This window comes from Rhipicephalus microplus, chromosome 6 (genome assembly GCF_043290135.1).
Source record: "Rhipicephalus microplus isolate Deutch F79 chromosome 6, USDA_Rmic, whole genome shotgun sequence".
NCBI lineage: Eukaryota > Metazoa > Arthropoda > Arachnida > Ixodida > Ixodidae > Rhipicephalus > Rhipicephalus microplus.
In genome coordinates this window covers 186,605,208-186,624,756 of record NC_134705.1, presented here as the reverse complement: position 1 = coordinate 186,624,756, position 19,549 = coordinate 186,605,208, and the positions used below count along the sequence as shown (strand labels likewise).

The 19,549-nt window shown below is 46.4% G+C and overlaps 2 protein-coding genes across 3 annotated transcripts in view; one reads left to right on the top strand and one right to left on the bottom strand.

Moving 5' to 3' along the window:
• Window positions 1-8,634, bottom strand: part of puf (ubiquitinyl hydrolase 1 puf) — a 154,136-nt gene extending 145,502 nt beyond the window's left edge. For both annotated transcript variants that reach the window (XM_075867247.1, XM_037419658.2), the window contains exons 1-3: window positions 8,441-8,634; window positions 8,089-8,179; window positions 3,267-3,454 (exon numbers count right to left, since the gene is read on the bottom strand). In XM_075867247.1, coding sequence (XP_075723362.1) covers window positions 3,267-3,454; window positions 8,089-8,179; window positions 8,441-8,483 — 322 coding nt within the window. In that variant the 5' untranslated portion in view covers window positions 8,484-8,634. The remainder of the gene's footprint in view (window positions 1-3,266; window positions 3,455-8,088; window positions 8,180-8,440) is intronic.
• A 279-nt stretch (window positions 8,635-8,913) lies between these two features.
• roh (reduction of Rh1) lies at window positions 8,914-15,395 on the top strand. The gene is made up of 4 exons (XM_037418409.2): window positions 8,914-9,071; window positions 9,242-9,450; window positions 11,661-11,717; window positions 15,313-15,395. The coding sequence occupies exons 1-4, from the start codon at window positions 9,022-9,024 to the stop codon at window positions 15,327-15,329; spliced, it is 333 nt and encodes a 110-aa protein (XP_037274306.2). The 5' UTR covers window positions 8,914-9,021; the 3' UTR covers window positions 15,330-15,395.
• Window positions 15,396-19,549: the final 4,154 nt, after the last annotated feature.

Here is a 19,549-nt window from a genome sequence, read left to right as displayed (position 1 = left end):
GTGTGATGCCTACATCAAATGCAGGATATGTGATGGATTACATCAGGGGCCGGCAACCTTTCTAGGTGGGGGGCCAAGTTGCATGAAGCCGACACAGCGGTGGACCAGATGAAAAATAAGGGAGTGAAGGGGCTTTGCAGGCAAAGAGAGGTATTCCAAGAATCCACAATGAATAAAAAATCACGTTTACTTTCAGCATACGTCTTTCCATGTTGGAATCAAACATAAGCAACAAGCAAAAATGCCCCTTCAGAACTGCCACACCGGCTTTTAGAAAGGAAGTAATAATGGAAGATAGGAGGAGTTTGATGTCATGTCAAAGGTTGCATAATACACTCAAACCTCATTATAACAAAGTTGCATCATATACAAAAATGAGTTCGTTATATCCGAAAATTTTTTATGAAGCTTCATTCCTAACACTACATCTATTGCAATACTATTTTTCATTTACTTCTTTATAGCCAGTGTTCCGTTATATCGAGGTTCGAATGTACTGCCCCGCGAGCCACAGGTTGCTGACCCCTGGGTTATGTGACAGATTATGACAATCAAACCACCATGTAAGTACTCGTATCAGGTTGGCAGGCAGAAGAGAAAGGCAGCAACATTGGGCAGCAAGTGCACGGTCAGGTTACCTTGCCATGGAGGGGAAAGAAAGCGAAAAGCAAGGAAAGGAGTTTGCACGTAGAGGAGGGGACGCAGTTGCAGGTAACACATGTAGAATTCACCTGGGAGAGGGAGAAGAAAAAATAATTGTGCAGTAGAAACCATCGATGACAGTGAACATGAACGTAACAGCAAGACTTTGAAAAGCAAACTGCACCACACCGGCGTGAAGATGCTCCCATGCAACCAACGCCTTCATGCATCACACCACACAAGGCTGGCAGCGGAAGGGGAAACTGAAACAAACGGCGAAAAGAACGGCAAAACAGGCGTGCAGAAGACAGCACAAGCAGGTGTCGGCGGACAATCTGAAGGTGGGCCCCAGCTGGAACATGCTGGGTGTGTCATCACAGCTGCTGCGAAAAGGGGCTGTTCTTTGTGAAACACTAAAAGCACACAAGGGCAATTTTTCAATGGGCTCGTTACTTTGTGAGACACAACCCAATGAGTTCGAAAAACAATTAGGCAAGGGCAGGCATAAAGAAAATTGATAATTGTATTTACAGCAGCATAAAAATTATGATGTAAATTGAAAAAAAAAAATTACATATATGAGGCCTTTTTACATCCCAAATCCACAAAATGATTATGAAAGACCCCACAGTTTAGGGCTCCGGAAATTTTCACCTTCTGGTGTTTAATCAAAGTGCAATGACATCGCACAGTACAGTACACGGGCCTCTACCATTTGGCCTCCACCAAAATGGGACCGCCGTGCCTGGGATCAAACCTGCGACCTTCGGATCAGCAGCTGAGCACCCTAGCCACTGATCTACTGAGGCGGACAAAACTGAAATAAATTAAAGTATACAAAAATCACATTTTCCCTCAGTGGGATCCAAAGCCACAACCTTCGAACTGTGCTTCCAATACTCTATCAATCGAATTATGACGGAAGGCGCTTCACTTCCCACTTCGTCGTGTATTTCTGCTTGTGTGATGTACCTGTAACAAGTCTATGGAGCACAAGTGACCATAATGCTTGGCGAGCTTGCTTCTTGGGGGTCTTGTACTGTCTGGCATTTTATAAAACCGGACCTCAGAGATCTCCAACATGACATTGAATACGCATATCCATGCCCCCATCGATGTGAGAAGTCGGCATTGCCAATAGCTGTGCGTGCGATCTCTTCAGTCACAATTTGCTTAGGACAATAAGGGATGTGCTGCAACCACAACCGACACTGAAGCCACAGAAGCTACTTTGTGCGATGGATTTGAGCAAATGTAAAAGAATATGCCTGGAACTTGACACAACTTGACCTCTGGACCGTCACACTTCATCTTAAGGAAAAAAAAAAAAGAAGCATCATCATGTTAAAGCTTTCTACGTGTAGACCCATGAAAAATGTCACGCAGCTATTTAAAGGGGCCCTAGAAGAGCAGCAGTATATCAACAATAAAATTATGTCATTTTGAAAACTATATTTTTATTAGATTAGGTTGATTATTAGACGAAAAAGCCAAAGCTCTATTTTTCTAAAGTTTCTGCTTGAAACTCTAGAGCTATACAGAAGGCTAACTCAACAACCTAGATTTACTCAACGATTATCTCGCGTGTCTTCTTAAAAGGGCCCTGCAACACGTTTCCAAGTAGCCATGGAATGGATTCACCAAAGGAGCTTACACCCACACGAATTCACCATGGCAAGAATTTTTATAATCAGTGAGGTACCAGGGGAGTTACATAGAATTGATTTGCTTGATATGCGGGGTTTGACGTCCCAAGACCACGATACGAATATGAGAGACGTCATAGTGGAGAGCTCAGGAAATTTCAACCACCTGGGGTTATTTAATGTGCACCCAAATCTGAGCACACAGGCTTACAAGATTTCCGCCTTTATCAGAAATGCAGTTGCCGCAGCCAGGATTCGATCCCGCGACCTGCGGGTCAGCAGCCTAGTGATTTAGCTACTAGACCACCGCGGCGAAGCTACAAAAATTTGTCATACGCTGCAATTGCATTCTCTCTTCTCTCGACTCAAAAAAAAAAAAAAAAAAGGCACTGGAAGCTACGCAGAGAGGGTGGCACGGAGAAAGAAAACACGTACGCCATGTGCATTATGTGATGTTGAGCACTTTTTTCTTTTTTTTTTCTTCGAATATGCGACTTTTCAGTGCAAACGCGTGGACATGCCGTGACCATCCGAGGCCGCCCCTGTATCCCCAGAGCGCACAATGCTCAAATCAGCCAATGGCCGATACTGGGCCGACGACGGAGTAATTTTTGAGCCTGTAGTGTCACTTGTCAAAAGAAGAGAAAGCAATTTTTTGGATTGAGAATTCATTGTGAATTCCAGGCCGCCTGCTGTGCTATAATTTTTGGCTCATGTGTTCCGAGGAGCCCAGACTATTGGTCGGCAGCACTTTCTGACCATGCTCACAAAGTGTTGCAGGTCCCCTTGTGGTGTCTCGAAATGGAGAGCGAGCGCCATGCCACGCTCTCGGAGTGAACGGATGTCTGTACCCCCACACCCTCTAAAGCACTCCCATTCACTGCGGCACAGCAACTCCTCCGAGAAACATCTACGACCCATCCACAACTAAATTGAAACACACCTACTACTACAGGCAAAACACCACGAAAAACTCACGAGCTGCTGCATGGTTGCTATCTTGACTGTCCAGCAGAGCAGACTCGTTTGGCACCTCCCGATCTTCGGCAGTGCTCAGCCGCTGCCGCAGTTGCCGTAGCAGAAGCAGCACCGATTGCAGCAGGCCCTGGATAACCGCGTTGAACTTGTCGAAGCTTTGTGGGTCCTTGTAGCAGCAAGTGCATTGCCTGCGTGTCCAACCATAAAGATTGCACACAAACGCTGCAGCTCGGGGAGCTGGTCGGTACATGACTATAGCCAGCGACCACCCAAAATTAACAAGCTCAGCCCACAAAACCTCGGCACACTCATCAACCAATTATGTAAAAGAATCGCGGCTGCTGATTTTCTTTTTGAGCCGCGGGTGCTTTTTCTGTACTAAAATAAATAGCACTCCTATTGATAACTTAAAAGATTGGTTATTCCTACCTAAAATACAACTTCTAGCGATGAAGTGTCATTAGATTCTCCTATGAAGCCTGCCAGGACATTCTAAAGTTTCTTACTCAAAACGAGCGACAGGTTCATCAGTCTGCTTGGGTACACCAACTATCCGTGTCATGCAAAAAGTGCCCGACGTCACGGAAATGAGCAAATGTCATTCGATAGAACGTCTGTGCAAATTCTCTCTGGGTTGAACAGTGATATTCTTGGGTAAAACAATTATCACGAGACCGGCCAGCGTATTGTGACCGGAGAGCGCATTCTTGACTAGGCTGGCAAAAGCACATGCCTGGCGCAATAGCAGCGTCCGGAAATCACATGACCTTCCCTCCGGAATTTATACACCGCTGCAGCAACACCCAGTGCGTGCTCCGCAATGTCCCAGCATTTGCCACGAAAAAAGGCGGAATCCCCGAAGCAAAAGGGGAAGTCCCAACTCAAAGAGGAGGAAACCACGTTCAAATGGTTCATCCACTGCACAAGCGTGATGATGTTGCGTACTCTCGGTTGGCCTTAGACACAACTCGGCAACACCCATTTGAACACCCCTCGAACACAACAACCTAGCCAGGATAAAAAACACTTCTGTCTTCTCATCTCGTGATAATTTTCTCAGCAACCCCCTGCAACGTTCTTTCTAACTTTGTTTTCATCCCTGATTAACTGCAATCACTGCCCCCCCACTCCACTCTACATCCAAAGTAATTAACATGTGAAACAAAATCGTTAAAAAAAGGGGGAGGCCGCTCATGCATGAGTACTGTATTTACATGTCGACTTCACTTTGGAATGGCTAGCACATCTAGATGCGACTTCCACGGAACCAAAGTGACCACTATACACATCTTGTGCATTTATGCTCGTACGACACCCAGTGATACCCTCTCTGGATGGTAGTTAATTGAATAGACTCGAGACCACACCCATCAATCAAAATTATAGGACCACGGCCAAGGGTACCTATGTTGCAGAGGGCAGCCGAGGCATTGCTAATGTACCAAAAGCAAACAGGTCTCTGCCACTGCTTGTAGACTTTCTGTGCTCCTCCTAGCATGTGCTCTCCTGGTCAGCGCTCTCTGGGTCTCTCTCTACTGTTATTTTTTTGCTCCTTTATCCCTTCCGCCCAGGGCGCAGTATCAAAAATTGACTTCGCATCCACGTGACCTCCCTGCCTGATGCCGCTTGTTTCTCGCTCTCAACCTTCAACAAGGACAAGAAACTTGTCCAGATTAGAATGATGGCTTCCTTTCACAATACAGCGAGCCCAGCGCATTTCATAGTCAGATGACCCACCTGACATTTTATGGTGCGTAGGCTTAAAGGGCCGCTCACCAGGTTTGACAATTTTGAACTGACGAGCGCAACGCGTAGATGTGGCGTTCACGATCACATCTGCCAAAATTCGCAACGCTACACGCCGTGCAAATGGGTCAAATTTCAAGATGAACGCTGCACCCCCTTCCTTTTTCGGGGGTGCGCCCAGAGAATGAGGGCATGAAGTGTGCGTATGAATAGCCCTACGTACACAGGAATGCAGTGACGATGGTCCTCTACATGGACGACAGTGCTCTGACGTTGCCAACAGTGGCACGTGACATGGAGAAAATTATTAAGCACGATATGCATAGTTTGTGTATTTGTTGCTAGAAAAGATTAATAAATCTTGTGATAAATATTGAGACGCAATATGAAAATGTGTGTTCTTATTCTTTATTTCCCCCCCACCCCCATGAATTGCAACGACATTCGGGGCTAATGTGCCGGCATTTCGCATGCGTTCGTGTCCTCGCAGTCAGCGCATCGAGCAGACAACAGCCATAGAACACTTGTATGAATTTGCGCACTCATCTATTCTGCCGCGTCTAAGCAAGCCTTTTCAAACCATCCCGCAGAAAGAGGAAGTAGACCTCAAAACAACGCTGGTCAACAACAAAAAAAACTCGCGTCTGGGGGGGTTGGGCTTGTTCGGGCACGTCATGCACACGTGACTTCTTAGTCGGATGCCGGAAAGGGTAGGGAAGAAATTTGGCTTGCGAAGGCTACGCGGAGAAGCGGCAAGGGTTTCGAGCTCGCCTCCACTCATCCTCGTTTCGCGCCACTTTAAAAAAAAGGCAATTTTCTCAGCTCATAATGAACCGATTCACAAGCTTTTGTGGCAGAATGTTTCTCATCGGACATGCAACAATTTCCACGGTCTAACTAAAATTTGGTATAGGGCCTGGTGAGTGGCCCTTTAACAAGAAATGAAAAATCCTTGAACAGGAATCTCAGTGAAGCCAAAGTTTCGGCAAGTTGATTCACCTTCAAAGGAGAAGGCTGCTTTGAAAAACACAACACCACTTGTCGAAATGGCACTACTGAGACCCCTGCTCAAGAATTTTTCATCTCCTGAAATCTCGATCTTCTCCTGAACTCCTGCCTTGTTAGGTTGGTGCAACCAGAAACACTCAACACTAATAATATTGCAATGATTGATATGTTTGACTGGGCAAAGGTAAAGTGCTGGTAGCGAGATAACCGTCAGCTTCAGCACTCTTGTGGTGCTTTTTGCAATGACAAGAACAATAACACGAGAAAACGTTTCACGCACAACTTAGTTGGGCAAAACACCACAGCCTGTAACTGCCAGCTCTTTTACTGCCGTTCGCAACTCCTGCCATTGAATTAATCTAAACTCTAAATCTCTCCATTTAAACATTTCTTCTTTTCACTCAATGGAAATTCTTTTTCCCCTCAACTGCCTTGAACCAATCTATGGTGAATTCTGGCAACATGAGCAACAGCAGAAGCACAAGCAACGTGAAATACAACAATGCAGCACTCGCAGAGACATACAACAGGTATAGACATAATGCTCTACACATTAAAAATGAAAAACTATGTTAATGCAGTTGCTGTTTCTTTCAAAGGCCATTCCCTTAATCTTGGAATAATCGTGCTGTCACATGAAGTGACAGATATACAAAAACACACAATACAGTGCACAAGCAATTGTTTTGTCAAATGACACATGTTAATTAAAAGCTGTTCAACTTTGCTCATCTGTTCTTTACAAGCCTTTTGGAAGTGCTCCAGAAGCCTTAATAGGCATGGAGCAGTTGTAGGGTCCCATTTTTATGTACTCGCATGTCATGTTTTTTACAGGCAGTTTTGTCTTTCATATACAGGTGGAACTCTTCCTACTTGAACGCTGACACTGCATCATTATTGCACGAAATTTCCTACATACGTGAGCAGATCTGATTCAGTAACATTTATTTCCATTATGTCATGCACATTTTAAAAAATAATTGTATTTTCAAATGGCATGTACACTCCTACTGTGACGTGGGAACCAAGTTTACCAGTGTGGGCGATCGGTTCGCAACTATTTCAATGTTCTCTTAATATTGTATTAAAACATATCTCTGTCGATGCAATACACTTCCTACCGAAGGTCAAAGCAATATATAAAATACATCTTTACTGCAGTCTACAAACTTTCTTGCGCGGTTTGCGAGCTCCGTGTGTTCACTGCACGGCGCAATTACTTCAGGATAAATTTATTACTAGCTCTCCCATAATGCGACTCTGCATCCACTCATGAGAATCCACGCCAAAGCTGCAAGAAACGTGACAGGGGGCTAGGACTGCTCCCAAGACACAGAGACGCTATGAATGAAATTCTGCCAGCATTTAGATGAAGACGGCTTCTAGCCGACAGATTTTAGACCCGCAGGTTCGTCTGTGGCTATGAGTGGTACAAAACTACGGCTCAACCACAAGATAACGCGGTCACCTGCAACTAACGCGCCGTTTGACCTTACCCACGACAGCTGCGGAGCCTGAAACGACAATCGCGTCCAGTAGGCGCACATGTTATCGATTAGGAAACGAAAAGTAGAGGAGGTGTTACTGATCGCGGAGCATCCAACAGATTCAGACAGCACCAAACCCTATCCGGTAAGCACACGGTAATCGTGTACTGTGCACCGAACTTTTTAGTCGATTGATCGCGCAAAATATGTCGAACGCCAGGCTGTTAAAGCATAAACGGGCAGGGGGGTTGAAGGTATTCGCTTTCATCGCAAGCGTTGCGGGTGACAAAAAGTTCGACGCGCGTGGTAAGCAACAACAACACACAACGTGCGTGAGACATTCATTAGGGGTACCGCTCCGGCCTTTGTGGACCCAGGAAGCCCTTGCAAGGCCGATAAAACGATGCAGTTGTTTACCATTCCCTTGATTACACACCGGTCCGTCAGATCGGTGCAACTCAGTACGTTACGTTCAGAGATGCCGCGCGATCCGACTAAGTTCGAGCAACATGGGGGGGAGTAAGCATCATCCGTCGCGCCGACGAAGTATGCCACGATCAAAGGACAAAAAAAATCTTTACCTCTGGTTCCACGATTGCACGTAGCTGCAGAGCACCAGTATGTCGCTCTTGTTGAGTGGTGAACGTTGGCCGCACGAGTTTTCGGCATCATCTGCGTGGAGTTCAAGAGAGACGAGTTAGAACAGCTCTCCGCGCTGGCACACCGAGGTTTCGCCTGTGCGCGTCGAGACGGACGCCTGCGAGTCCTTGGACGCGCCGGTCATCGCGACGCTCTCGGGCAAACGTTAACGTCCGCACAAATAACGTCGATGCACAGACAATAAACTAGCAATTTTCGGGGGAAAGTCGGTAGGCTTAACCCCCCTCCATAGGGGAAAAAATGAGAGCGAGAAAAAATGCGAGCCTCGCTTACATTTCTCGAATAGTTCTAGCAGCGAGCAGCAGACGTCACACATTCTGACATCCGTTGCATTGACATCACGTCCCGCGATGTCTTGTCATTTATTGCGCGCTTAAACTTGCTTAACTGCTTACGGTCGCGACTCGGCTAGCATAGAAAGTTGACTATTTGCCCGTCAGCTGAAGCCGCCATTACGATTACTGAGGGTTTTAAAGTCGTGAAAACGCGTTTAGTGAGCAAGTTTGACGCGTTCGGTTCAGGAGTGCGTCCGCTTCCACAGCGCCAAAATAAGACGCTTGAGTTGCAAAACAAATTTATAAATATACTTACTTTATGAACGTAGATAGCAACTCCGTACAGAATTAATTTTATTGTAAAGTACTTATGTTTATTTTTTTGTAAATCATTAATATCGCTTTCGTTTGCAGCGCTGACGAGAAACTGCGGAGACCTTCAGCATCAATAAAAAGCAACTAGTTCGAATGATTTACTGTTACGTTTCGATAACTTTCGTGCGGCCTCCATTTGTCCTTCGAGTTAGCACATTGGCTGCTTGTAACTTCTGCTTAACAAGTTGAACACCGTTAAAACCTATGATGCAGTCCTTGCGGTTGGTGGCCGGTACTGTCGCCAGACTATCCAGGTATAAAGCGTCTCTGTTTAAAACTATTCTTTGCAGTTTCATGTAGCACACTTCGCATGTTGTTTCCCGCTGCTAAACGGGAACTCGCGAGGTTGTGTTAATCACTTGTGTGTCACTCCTAGTTACCCAATCTTTTTTATATTAAGCATCGCATCTCAATCCTCTCGCAGGCAGCAGACCACATCGGCGGCGTCTCCGGCAAAGACGGTTGCCGCCGGGGCACACGGCAGGCGCATGAAGTACCCCTACACGTTATCGGCGAAGATCGCACAGTTCCCCTACAAGTGGCACTTCCAGAACTTCTGGTTCGTCAGATACTTCCTCTGCGGTGGCTTCGTGGTCTACATGGTCTTCATAGTGTATCCCATTCACAAGGCCGGTAAGTGAGGTTGCCGGCTTGGTTGCCCTCAGCACCCCCACAGCACGTTAAAGAACCTCAGGTGGTCGAAATTTCCGGAGCCCTCCACTATACGGCGTCTCTCATAGTCATATGGTGCTTTGGGGACGTTAAACCCCACATATCTATCAAATCAGCACCCCCCACAGAGAATCCGTGGAATCAGCTGTGATTGGTCGTCGTGTAATGAAATGACCTGCCGGATTTCAGAGCTCAACACACTCGTGTAAAACGCTGAAAAGCTCGTTCTCGCTCACTGCGGCGCTGTGTTCGCCGTGAAAGGAAAGGATCTATGATAATACTCGGGGTAGTTCTCTACTGTTTGAGGCCAGGACGGGAGTACTGCGAACCAAGACATATCGGGCCGAATACGAAGGGGTAGACACGGTATGCAGTGCGTGTGGAGAGGAAGAGGAAACTGCCGAACACTTGATAATGTTCTGTAAAGGGCTTCACCCTATAGTTCAGGATGATGGCGCAGAGTTTTTCAAAGCACCGGGGTTTAAAGACAGGGAGGGCAAAATAGACTTTAAGCGGGTAGAATTAACTAGAAGGAGGTTATCTGATTGGTGGCTAAAGTCAAGACACGAGTGAAAATTAAAACCCTTCAATGCAAAGTACGAATCCTAAACCTCTCTATTTAAAGGAAAAAAAGATAAATCTAGTTGGTGGTTCACTAAGTATTACGGCTATATGGCATTAGCTGGCGTTAGCCGCCACCCGATCTAAAGGGTACAGCCACATCAATCCATCCATCCAACAAGTAGTTTCAGATATGCCCACACTTGTGCACATGTAAAACGGTTGTGGCTTGCATTTATGTTACTGGAGTCGAAGTGTTGGAGCTCCGGCAAGGGACGAAGCGATGTTTGCGATGTCGCATTAATATTATGAAAATATCACATGAGGGTTCTTTCGTTCTTCATGCACAGAGGTGTTCCTGCCATGTTATCACATTAGAGCAGGCCAACCACAACTTGTTTGTCATGAAAGCTGCCATCATGGAGATCCAGTGCGTTTAAAAGCTGCGTTCATCACGTCTTACGCAGGCTACCTATAATTTGGGCTCTTTCAAAGCGGGTATTATTGACAAATGACGTCACTGTTATCCCGAGCACGTCATTCCAGTGTCATAAAAAAGTGTGTTCACCTTTAGCTTCTTGAATGTTTTATATAGTTGGCTTCCCGATACAGACATGTTCGTTTAGCTGGTTTTAGGCCGGAAACCTGAATGTCTTGGCAAATTTCATCAGGCATTCTGACGTAGCTGCTCGGCTAAGCATTATGATTTTTCTGTTGCTAGTTAATTACCCTCGCACAATTCCTAAATCACCGTGCTCGCCGCAAGATGCTTGGTTAGCAAAAAAGGTATCGAAAAAAGAAGTGCAGAGGGTGACACCACCTTGAAATTCCTGCACCAAACGCCAAGACTTCATACATTTTGACACTGTTTACTGAGGCCTACGTAGCTCCTAATAGGCAAGAATGAAGTACATTGTCCACAGATAGGGCCAGAGACTTGCTAAGTTTTGGGAAATTTCGTTGAGCCAATGTCCGCAAAATACGATGAACACGCTTTGAAATTCGTGATATCTTGCACACCGGCTCCAGCACAAAACTTAAAATTGCTACTTTGGCCTAATAGGCAAGAATGAAGTACATTGTCCACAGATAGGGCCAGAGACTTGCCAAGTTTTGGGAAATTTCGTTGCGCCAATGTCGGCAAAATACGATGAACATGCTTTGAAGTTCGTGACATCTTGCGCACCGGCTCCAGCACAAAACTTAAAAGTGCTACTTTGACCTTGCTTTTCTTCTCTTATAAAAAACTTATGATGGTGGTAAGATTAACAACATTAGAGTTCTTTGAACACGCTTTATCAACCTAAACCAATTCATTGTTTAACTTAAGTGCACCTTTAGCTTATAATACGCGTAGTATTTACATTAGTTGATAAACAATACTTACGGTTCAACTGAAAACCAGCCGGCACGACTGTCTTTCACAGGTCGAGGTCATGCGATCCACGGTTCTGTGGATGGAGTTTATATTTTCTCTTAGGTTGTAATCGACATCAGCTCAATTTTTTGTAGTTTTGTAGTCGGGAAACCGAGTCTCGGTTTTCCGACTTTCTCTGCCTCTCAGTCGTGTAATAAAGTGTCCCGATGTTGGTGTTTTTTTATACTTGCAGTCAACTCTCCGGCGGCCGTTGCAGCTCACAAGGAACTCATGCGCAAGCAGGCCGAAGGTAAGATTGCACAAAATTGGTGACTGGAGCGACTTACGACAATATTCCTGGCTCTTTTGCTCTGTACCAGCTGAACCGATGCCTTTTGAAGCAAAGCATTATTTGCAATGCCCTCCGCGTTCAGCTGACAGTGGTTGCTGTTCAGCCGAATAGATCTCGCTTGAAATTAACACAGCATGAGTGATCTGTGAGTGTCCTCGCTTCAGTGCGACAAGAAAAGAACTTTCGAAAGTTCTAGATAGACTTGACAATCGCCAATGATCGAAAGAAAGGGTCTTAGGACACTGGCCAAGACTGTCCTCGGCGCGCAAGGTATTGAGAACGTTGTGGCGCTTCTTGCGGGCGAATGGTCTCAGAGACAGACTGTAAGCAGTGGCTTCAACCATACTGTTGTCCTATTTCCTTACATCTCTTTTCTATCATCTTTTAGTCCCCCTACTTCAGCACAGGGTAGCCAGCTGATCTAGGAACTGGCTAACCTCCCTGTCCTTCATTTCCTCCTCCTCGTATTGCAGCATGGTTTTAAGGGGTACCAACATGAATCTCCTCAATACAGACACAGCTCTGAGCATTTGTGAAGCTTGGGCAATGCTCATATTTTTTTTCATTTTGGACATCAAAGTAGATGCTCTCACAATGCACCCACTCACAGTGCCACTATAGTGACGTCAGGCTCCAATATCGCTTCTGGTGACTTCAAGCATCAGTCCGATTTAGTTGTGATGATGTTGTGGGGTCTCGGCAAGGCGAACGAGCGCATTGCCACGCCGTGCTCTTGGAGGGAACGGACACAGCAGACGCGGTTGGTACAAAGCACACAACATACATACATTTATTATCTAATTTAGACGACGATATCGTTTGCCGAATGTTACATCAATTTTAATTAACACGCTACCATACAAACAACATAACGCAGTGACACACTAAACACACAATAACAAGATAAACACACACTAACACACCGAACACACTAACACGTACCCAAGGCGGCGTCGCCAACGCCTGACTTTCCACGTGGGACCCCGGCGCGAAGCCCGCGGTGCCGAGCACCGGGGGCCCACGCTACAGACAACCGTTCGCGGCAGCCGCCACGCGCAGAAGAGGCTCCCTCAACTCTCGGCCACCACCAAGGCCCGCCTTCCGCCAGGGGCCACCGCCGGCGCTACCACTCTATCAACAGTGGTACTCAAAGCGAACACAACGCCATCTATCGCCCGGCGGTGGTCACCACCGAAATAAAGCCTTGGGGCGAGACACGTGCACCACGCGGCGCAGACAACTTTACAGGGGGGGATGTCAGCACCCCCACATTACTTCAACCTTAAATCAAACCATATCCCGAAATCAAAAATTAGCTACACAAGCTTTAACAAAAAAATTATATCTCACGACCATAATGTTCTTGCACCACGGCACCGCCGATGGTCGACACTGCTGCACTGTCCGGCTAGACTTCACCTCAGTACCGGCCCCGCAACAGCAACGTTGCCGTCGGCGCGACGATCCGGCGCTAGCGCCGACACGTCTTCCAGTTGCGACCAGCACTCGCAAGGGCGCCGGACTGCAGGCAGTTGCGCAGGTCCCAGGCATCTCCATCGCCCGACCTCACGACCGCATTCCTGGCCAGCGACGCTGACGATGTGCAGGACAGCCGGCCGTGGATGACATCCCTCCCGCTGAATACATCAATAACAACAACAACAACAAAAACTTGAAAGAAAACAATCGAGCAGGTCCTCGGGAAGGGAGCTTCGAGCTTTTCGTCCACGTGGTACGTTGGTCAGTACTGCTAGCTAATACATCGGTGGCGGCCGAGACGCCCATCAAAACAAAACAAAATCACTTTTCCTAACTCGTGCTCACAAGAAAAAAAAGTGAGGGAAGCAGAGTGCAACACCTCTACGCCACGATCCACCTAGTTGTGCCACGTGCGACAGGCGGCTGCGCAGAGCTTTAGGCCTAATGAGTCGCTCGGCAACAACCGGCATCCACCCAGCCTAGGCGCAGAAGAGGCAGCCGCGAGGAGACGTCCACTCTGTGAGGTGGCCCTATCGCTCGCCGCACACAGCAGCTTACCGAGCGATCGGCGTCCACCACCCTGGGCAGTGTCACGACGCCTCGGCGTCGAGCCGCAATACCAGACAGCAACGACGCCCGGCTCCTTGAGCCCAAAGAGATAGAAGAAGCTATTTACAGAAAATCGGACCACCCACGAGGCTTCCGTACTCACTCGCTTCGGGCCTGGCCTACAAACCACGTGCTCTAGGCCTTTCTCACCCCAGGATGCGGACCGCATGGCTCTCGTCCTAATTCAACAACGTTTTTGAAAACTAACAACAACAAAAAATAACAACATTTGCGAGCAAAAAAAAAACTAGAAAGTCAACGTGCCGACAAATTCAAACACGTAACAAAACCAATCTCCTCGCTTCTCAACAAAGCACACCACCGACGCTAGCAAAGAAGTCCCCCCTAGGCCTACTCTACTCCGGCTCTAACAAAATCCCTGTACTGAACCGCAAAAACTGTCGTCCGATACTCCAAGAGCTCCACGTTGGGCAGCCAGTGTGGGGTCTCGGCGAGGCGAACGTGCGCATCGCCACGCCACGCTCTTGGAGTGAACGGACACAGCAGACGCGGTCGGTACATAGCACACAACATACATACATTTATTATCTAATTTAGACGACGATATCGTCCGCCGAATGTTACATCAATTTTAATTAACATGCTACCATACAAACAACATAACGCAGTGACACACTAAACACACAATAACATGATAAACACACACTAACACACCCAACACACTAACACGTACCCAAGGCGGCGTCGCCAACGCCTGACTTTCCACGTGGGACCCCGGCGCGAAGCCCGCGGTGCCGAGCACCAGGGGCCCACGCTACAGACAACCGTTCGCGGCAGCCGCCACGCGCAGAAGAGCCTCGCTCAACTCTCGGCCACCACCAAGGCCCGCCTTCCGCCAGGGGCCACCGCCAGCGCTACCACTCTACCAACAGTGGTACTCAAAGCGAACACAACGCCATCTATCGCCCGGCGGTGGCCACCACCGATATAAAGCCTTGGGGCGAGACACGTGCGCCACGCGGCGCAGACAACTTTACAGGGGGGGGTGTCAGCACCTCCACAATGTCAAGTGGCAAACATTCAAAATGGCCGCTTGTGTGTCACCAAAGGAGCCACTAAGCAAAACACCCTTTGAGATTGGGATCAAAATGTTAGACAGTGATTGGCTTCCTTGTGCAGCTTGCATGAAGGAAGCCAATCACAATTTAGAAATACACTCCAAATTGTGCCTAATCACAATCAGAAGTGACCATGCAACGCCAGTATAATTTGTTTTTCCTGTTTCATTTGTCCATGACCCTGTCATCCAGTTACAGCCTTTGCTGATTGATTGCCTAATCTATCTACACCTAATTACGGGGCACCACACTGGGCACCTATTTTGTAGGTATTGTGTGACGTGAGGGACGTTCAGTGTTTTTCATACCAGGAAATCCCAAGGTATCAAGACCTTGTTGAAAGCTAACATCATGAGCATAATGCTTCTTTCTTTTTCTATTTTCAGAGCACCACCACCACTAACAGCACTGCAAGAACCAAGTTGGGTGTAGCCCCTAGTGAAACTAATAAAGGAATGAGGCACATTAATTTTTGCATCGACTGAACTTTTCTTTTCGGTCTTCGCCCAGAATGGCGCATTGGCTGAGCTCGGCCACTGTGTAGCCACGTCACGTCTAAGCAGTTTGCTAAAGGGTGAAAAAACAAAAATCCGTCTTGTGTAGCGAGATCTCGCGACGATCCATCGCTGTCATCATCTCTGCCTATATGATGCAGTTTTCTGTGCACATTACGAAATGGATTTAAACACGAAAATTTCAGGCTAAGTAATGCCCGTAGTTTCGTTTCCACAGTGTGCAGTTCATGTCGTATCAGTGTGATTTCGATTCTAACATTGACATCAGAGCCAGCATTACCTTTAGCAGCCATACTTGCAGCGACATCGCTCATAGCACTGTTCTTTTTTTAATATGTTGCGTTTCAATCCGTGTGTACTGTACATGCCCACCGAGTCTTCGTTTGGCCAAGCACAGTGTTTGAGGTTTCATTTCTGGTCAGTGGCCACACTGAGTGAGGGAGAGATGCATAAATGCTTGCGTGCTTAGATTCTAGCTTGTGTTATTGTCATCGTGTGCACAGAAAGGTGTTAATAGAATACTGGGTTTGTGGAACCAGATAATACGCATCTCGCAACACTTAGATCACAGCCCCAAACATTTTAGTTTTAAAGAGGATAGTCTTTCTTGGGGACCTTCGACGCAAAAACATTGGTCTGTCTGTCTGTACATTTGTGTGTTTGTCCACCCTTAACACAAACACGGTACTCTAAACAGCACCAGCCGATACCCCGAACAGCCGACCCCATCCGCAGCGCCCACCAATGTTGCTCAAGATTGAGCGTTAATACATGCGTGATTGTCAATTAAAAAGCGATCATTGCACACATCTGAGGTACCATAACAACACGTATGTATTCTGCATGTGCGTCTCCTACTATAAAAGGCATACTTAAGTATAATAAAGAACTGAGACTACATTCATCATTACATAAGTAATTCTTAGGACCGTAGCGTTTATCACGCTGTGCTGACCATGCAACGCTTGCATGAAGAAGCGAGTCTTTCCAACGCTTTGCTAAGACGACATGGTGGTGGCACCTACCCGTCGCCTTGCGTTCTACACCTTATCACCTTTGAGACGGGCGCTCACGCCCGTCTCAGGGCCACGTGCTTTGTTTTTTAAAAAAAACTGCCAGATGGCGCTCATGTCTCACGTGTGACATGACTTGAATGGCTCGTTTGCCTCCGCTACATGCTCGAGGCACTCTAACGCAGCACCACCTGCACTTCTACTGTTTATGTCCCCAGTATCCTACCAACAACGAACGAACCGAAACTAGATGAGGGTTAGAGGACCTCATTTGGTTACAATAATACAGAGCTGTTAATATCATTTTCATGTTACCTTTTAATGATACTGGGTGTTTCTTCAGTTTTACCTCTTTGGTACAGACCTAAAAACTCAGTTAAACTTCAACATTTTCTTTCTATAGTATTACTGGCATTATATTTCTGCTATGCAAGAACATTCGTGTCGTTCTGTTTATAAAGACTTGCGTTCAGCAAATATTGGTCGTAACACTTGCAGTTCCACAAGTCTCGACATATTCGACGTTGTCGTCGCCCAGGGTTAATCGTTACGAAAAACAAAACGCTTAGATAGTTGGTAAGTATTCATCCTATTTTCCTGGTGTGTGAGGTGTGCGAACATGGGCACAGGAGAAGAGTTCAAGACAACACAGATGCCAAGCGTTGCTTGGCAGGGGGAACTTTAACATTTCAGAAGAACCAAGTGTGCTGGCTGTACTCCCCTAGGCCTTCAAAACCGTTCCAACTTCTCACTGAAGCATTCTATGGTTGTTAAAAAAGTTACACTATCTCCCTCTAAAGGGAACCATGAGATGCAAAGAAACGGGCACTAATGCTTACTCTGGCGGCACCATTCGTGCTGGCGCTCATCGCGGCAGGGTAGAAACCTGGGGAGGTGCAAAGCACACAGTGATAGACCGTTGTTTTCTACTGGAACATGGCAATCACTGCTAATGGGCAATGAGAGACGGACAACTCCGACTGGACACAGAGGCCCGCAGTCCACATTTAGTTAATGGGCAAGCGGCGAATGTTTATTGTTCAACAACGTGCAGGATAAATCTCCCATCAGCACTACCTTGGGCGTCGAGAGCCAGTGCCTTTGTATACGGGATGGCCAGTGAACAGCAGAGCAGCATGAGAAGTCAATTTTTTCAATCAAGAAACTTGCTAGCAGACGTTGCCTGCTGCGGTTTTGCGAGGTGAGAGAAGGGGAGTGGACGGGCATGCGCAGTAAGGGTAGTCACGCCACACACCGGACTGAGCTTTACCCTAAGCTGCTTCGCATCTAAAACAAAACTGCCATGTCATGCCCTTTGAATAGTCTTATGCTCATACAAAATAACATATGTGTTGGTTAAAAGTATGTTTTTCTTGCATTGTCATAGCCACTGCTGCTAAACAATTCAAATCGTCCATCTGGAGTCCAAACATCTACATGGCTCGTTGCTATCGTCTGCCTCGTGGCAATTAATGCAGAGTCCAAGCAGTTACCTGGCGACAGCTGCAAACGTTTACTTATCCTGATCCACTGCTATATCACTGAACATAGCCTGAGATTTATAGCACCAGCATCTGTAATGTTTGCCAGACACACACACAGCTACACTAACACACATGCTCTGGGAATGCTAGGCTAGAGCAAAATGTATGAGTCCCGATGTTCTTTCGTCAAAGTGGGAAGCCGCTCCAAAGAGCTCCAAGCTCACCGACCAACTCTGGGCAGTCCAGCAGGTCCATGAATCGGCGGAGAGGCAAGGCCTTGACGTACCGACATGGGAGACCTGAGCTCGGGCCATTAATAATGTCTTTCCATTCAAACATAATCGCAAAGACCAAAAGCAACGAAAATACAGTCGTGATTATTTCATACAGTCTTTCCATATTCTACAGGCTAAAGAAAGCTGCTAGCAATAAGCTAAGCAAGATTTGCAGCTGTATAGAGAAACATTGAGGAAGTAGTAGGTAGAAGACACACTGACATTTGTTGCATTAAAAACGCAACATTGGCTTCTGTTGTTAGTCATGAAGCTGCAAGCAGTCGTAGTCCCCACCTTTAATTATTATAAGATGAAGACAGTAGTTGATTAATGCGGTACAGCTTCAGCATAGTGAAAAGTGAGCAAAGGTGGAGTTTTCAGAAAAAACACGTTCATCCAGCAATAAATACATGGTGTTAGTATTCTAATAAAAAATTGTGCTGGGTGCAAGTCACTTTAGGGATTAAAAGAAGAGTCGCCTTCAACTTTTTTAAGTCTCGCTGTCTTTGGGTTCTCCTGCCGGTGCTGATTACTTGGAAACTAATAGAAAAATATTCAATGTTTCGAATGTGTTTTATTCGATTAGAATATAATGCTATTCAATTCGTTATTCAAAATTTTCGAATATTTGCACACCCTTAAGTCTCACCCTTTTGTTTCCTTCAAGAGCAAACCCTCCCACTTTAATGCATAAAGAACATTTATGCATTTTTGCTAACATAGCAATACTGTGTTATTTTGTTGACCTAGTCTGTCACCTTATTTGCCTGAACTCGTCATAGCTGCGATGCTTGAAGCTACGGGAAGGGGATGTAAATCGTGCACAGTACGACTATGTGTGGCTGCAGCTGTAGTCATGGTTCTGCACCAGCCATGCATAGAGGGAAACCCTTCAAGTCGCACGTGCAACTTTACGTGCAGTGACATGCAACAGCCTATCACACGGCAAATCTAATGTTATTTACAGCAAATGTCATTCAGTTGTAATGTCATTTCTTTGCTGTCAGTCTGGGAAAGTAATGCCATTTGATGAAAATGATATTTTCAGTCAAATGATTTCCCGAAACGCATTCGCATTGGATTTCGGACCGAATGAGCAGTCTAGGCACTAGAGGAAATGATTCTTATGAGCATTTGTTTATGAATTATGAGTATTTTATAGCAAAAGGTTGAGAAAGAGAAGTGGTGGTGAGAAGGGGAGAGTTTAACCAATGCATGAAGAGAGAAATAAGAGAGTGAATGGCAGAAAGTGTACGAAGGAGAGGAACAGAATGAAAGTGAGAGAAAAATATAGGAGGAAAGAGGAAGCAGGAAATACAGGGATGGAAAAGAATGG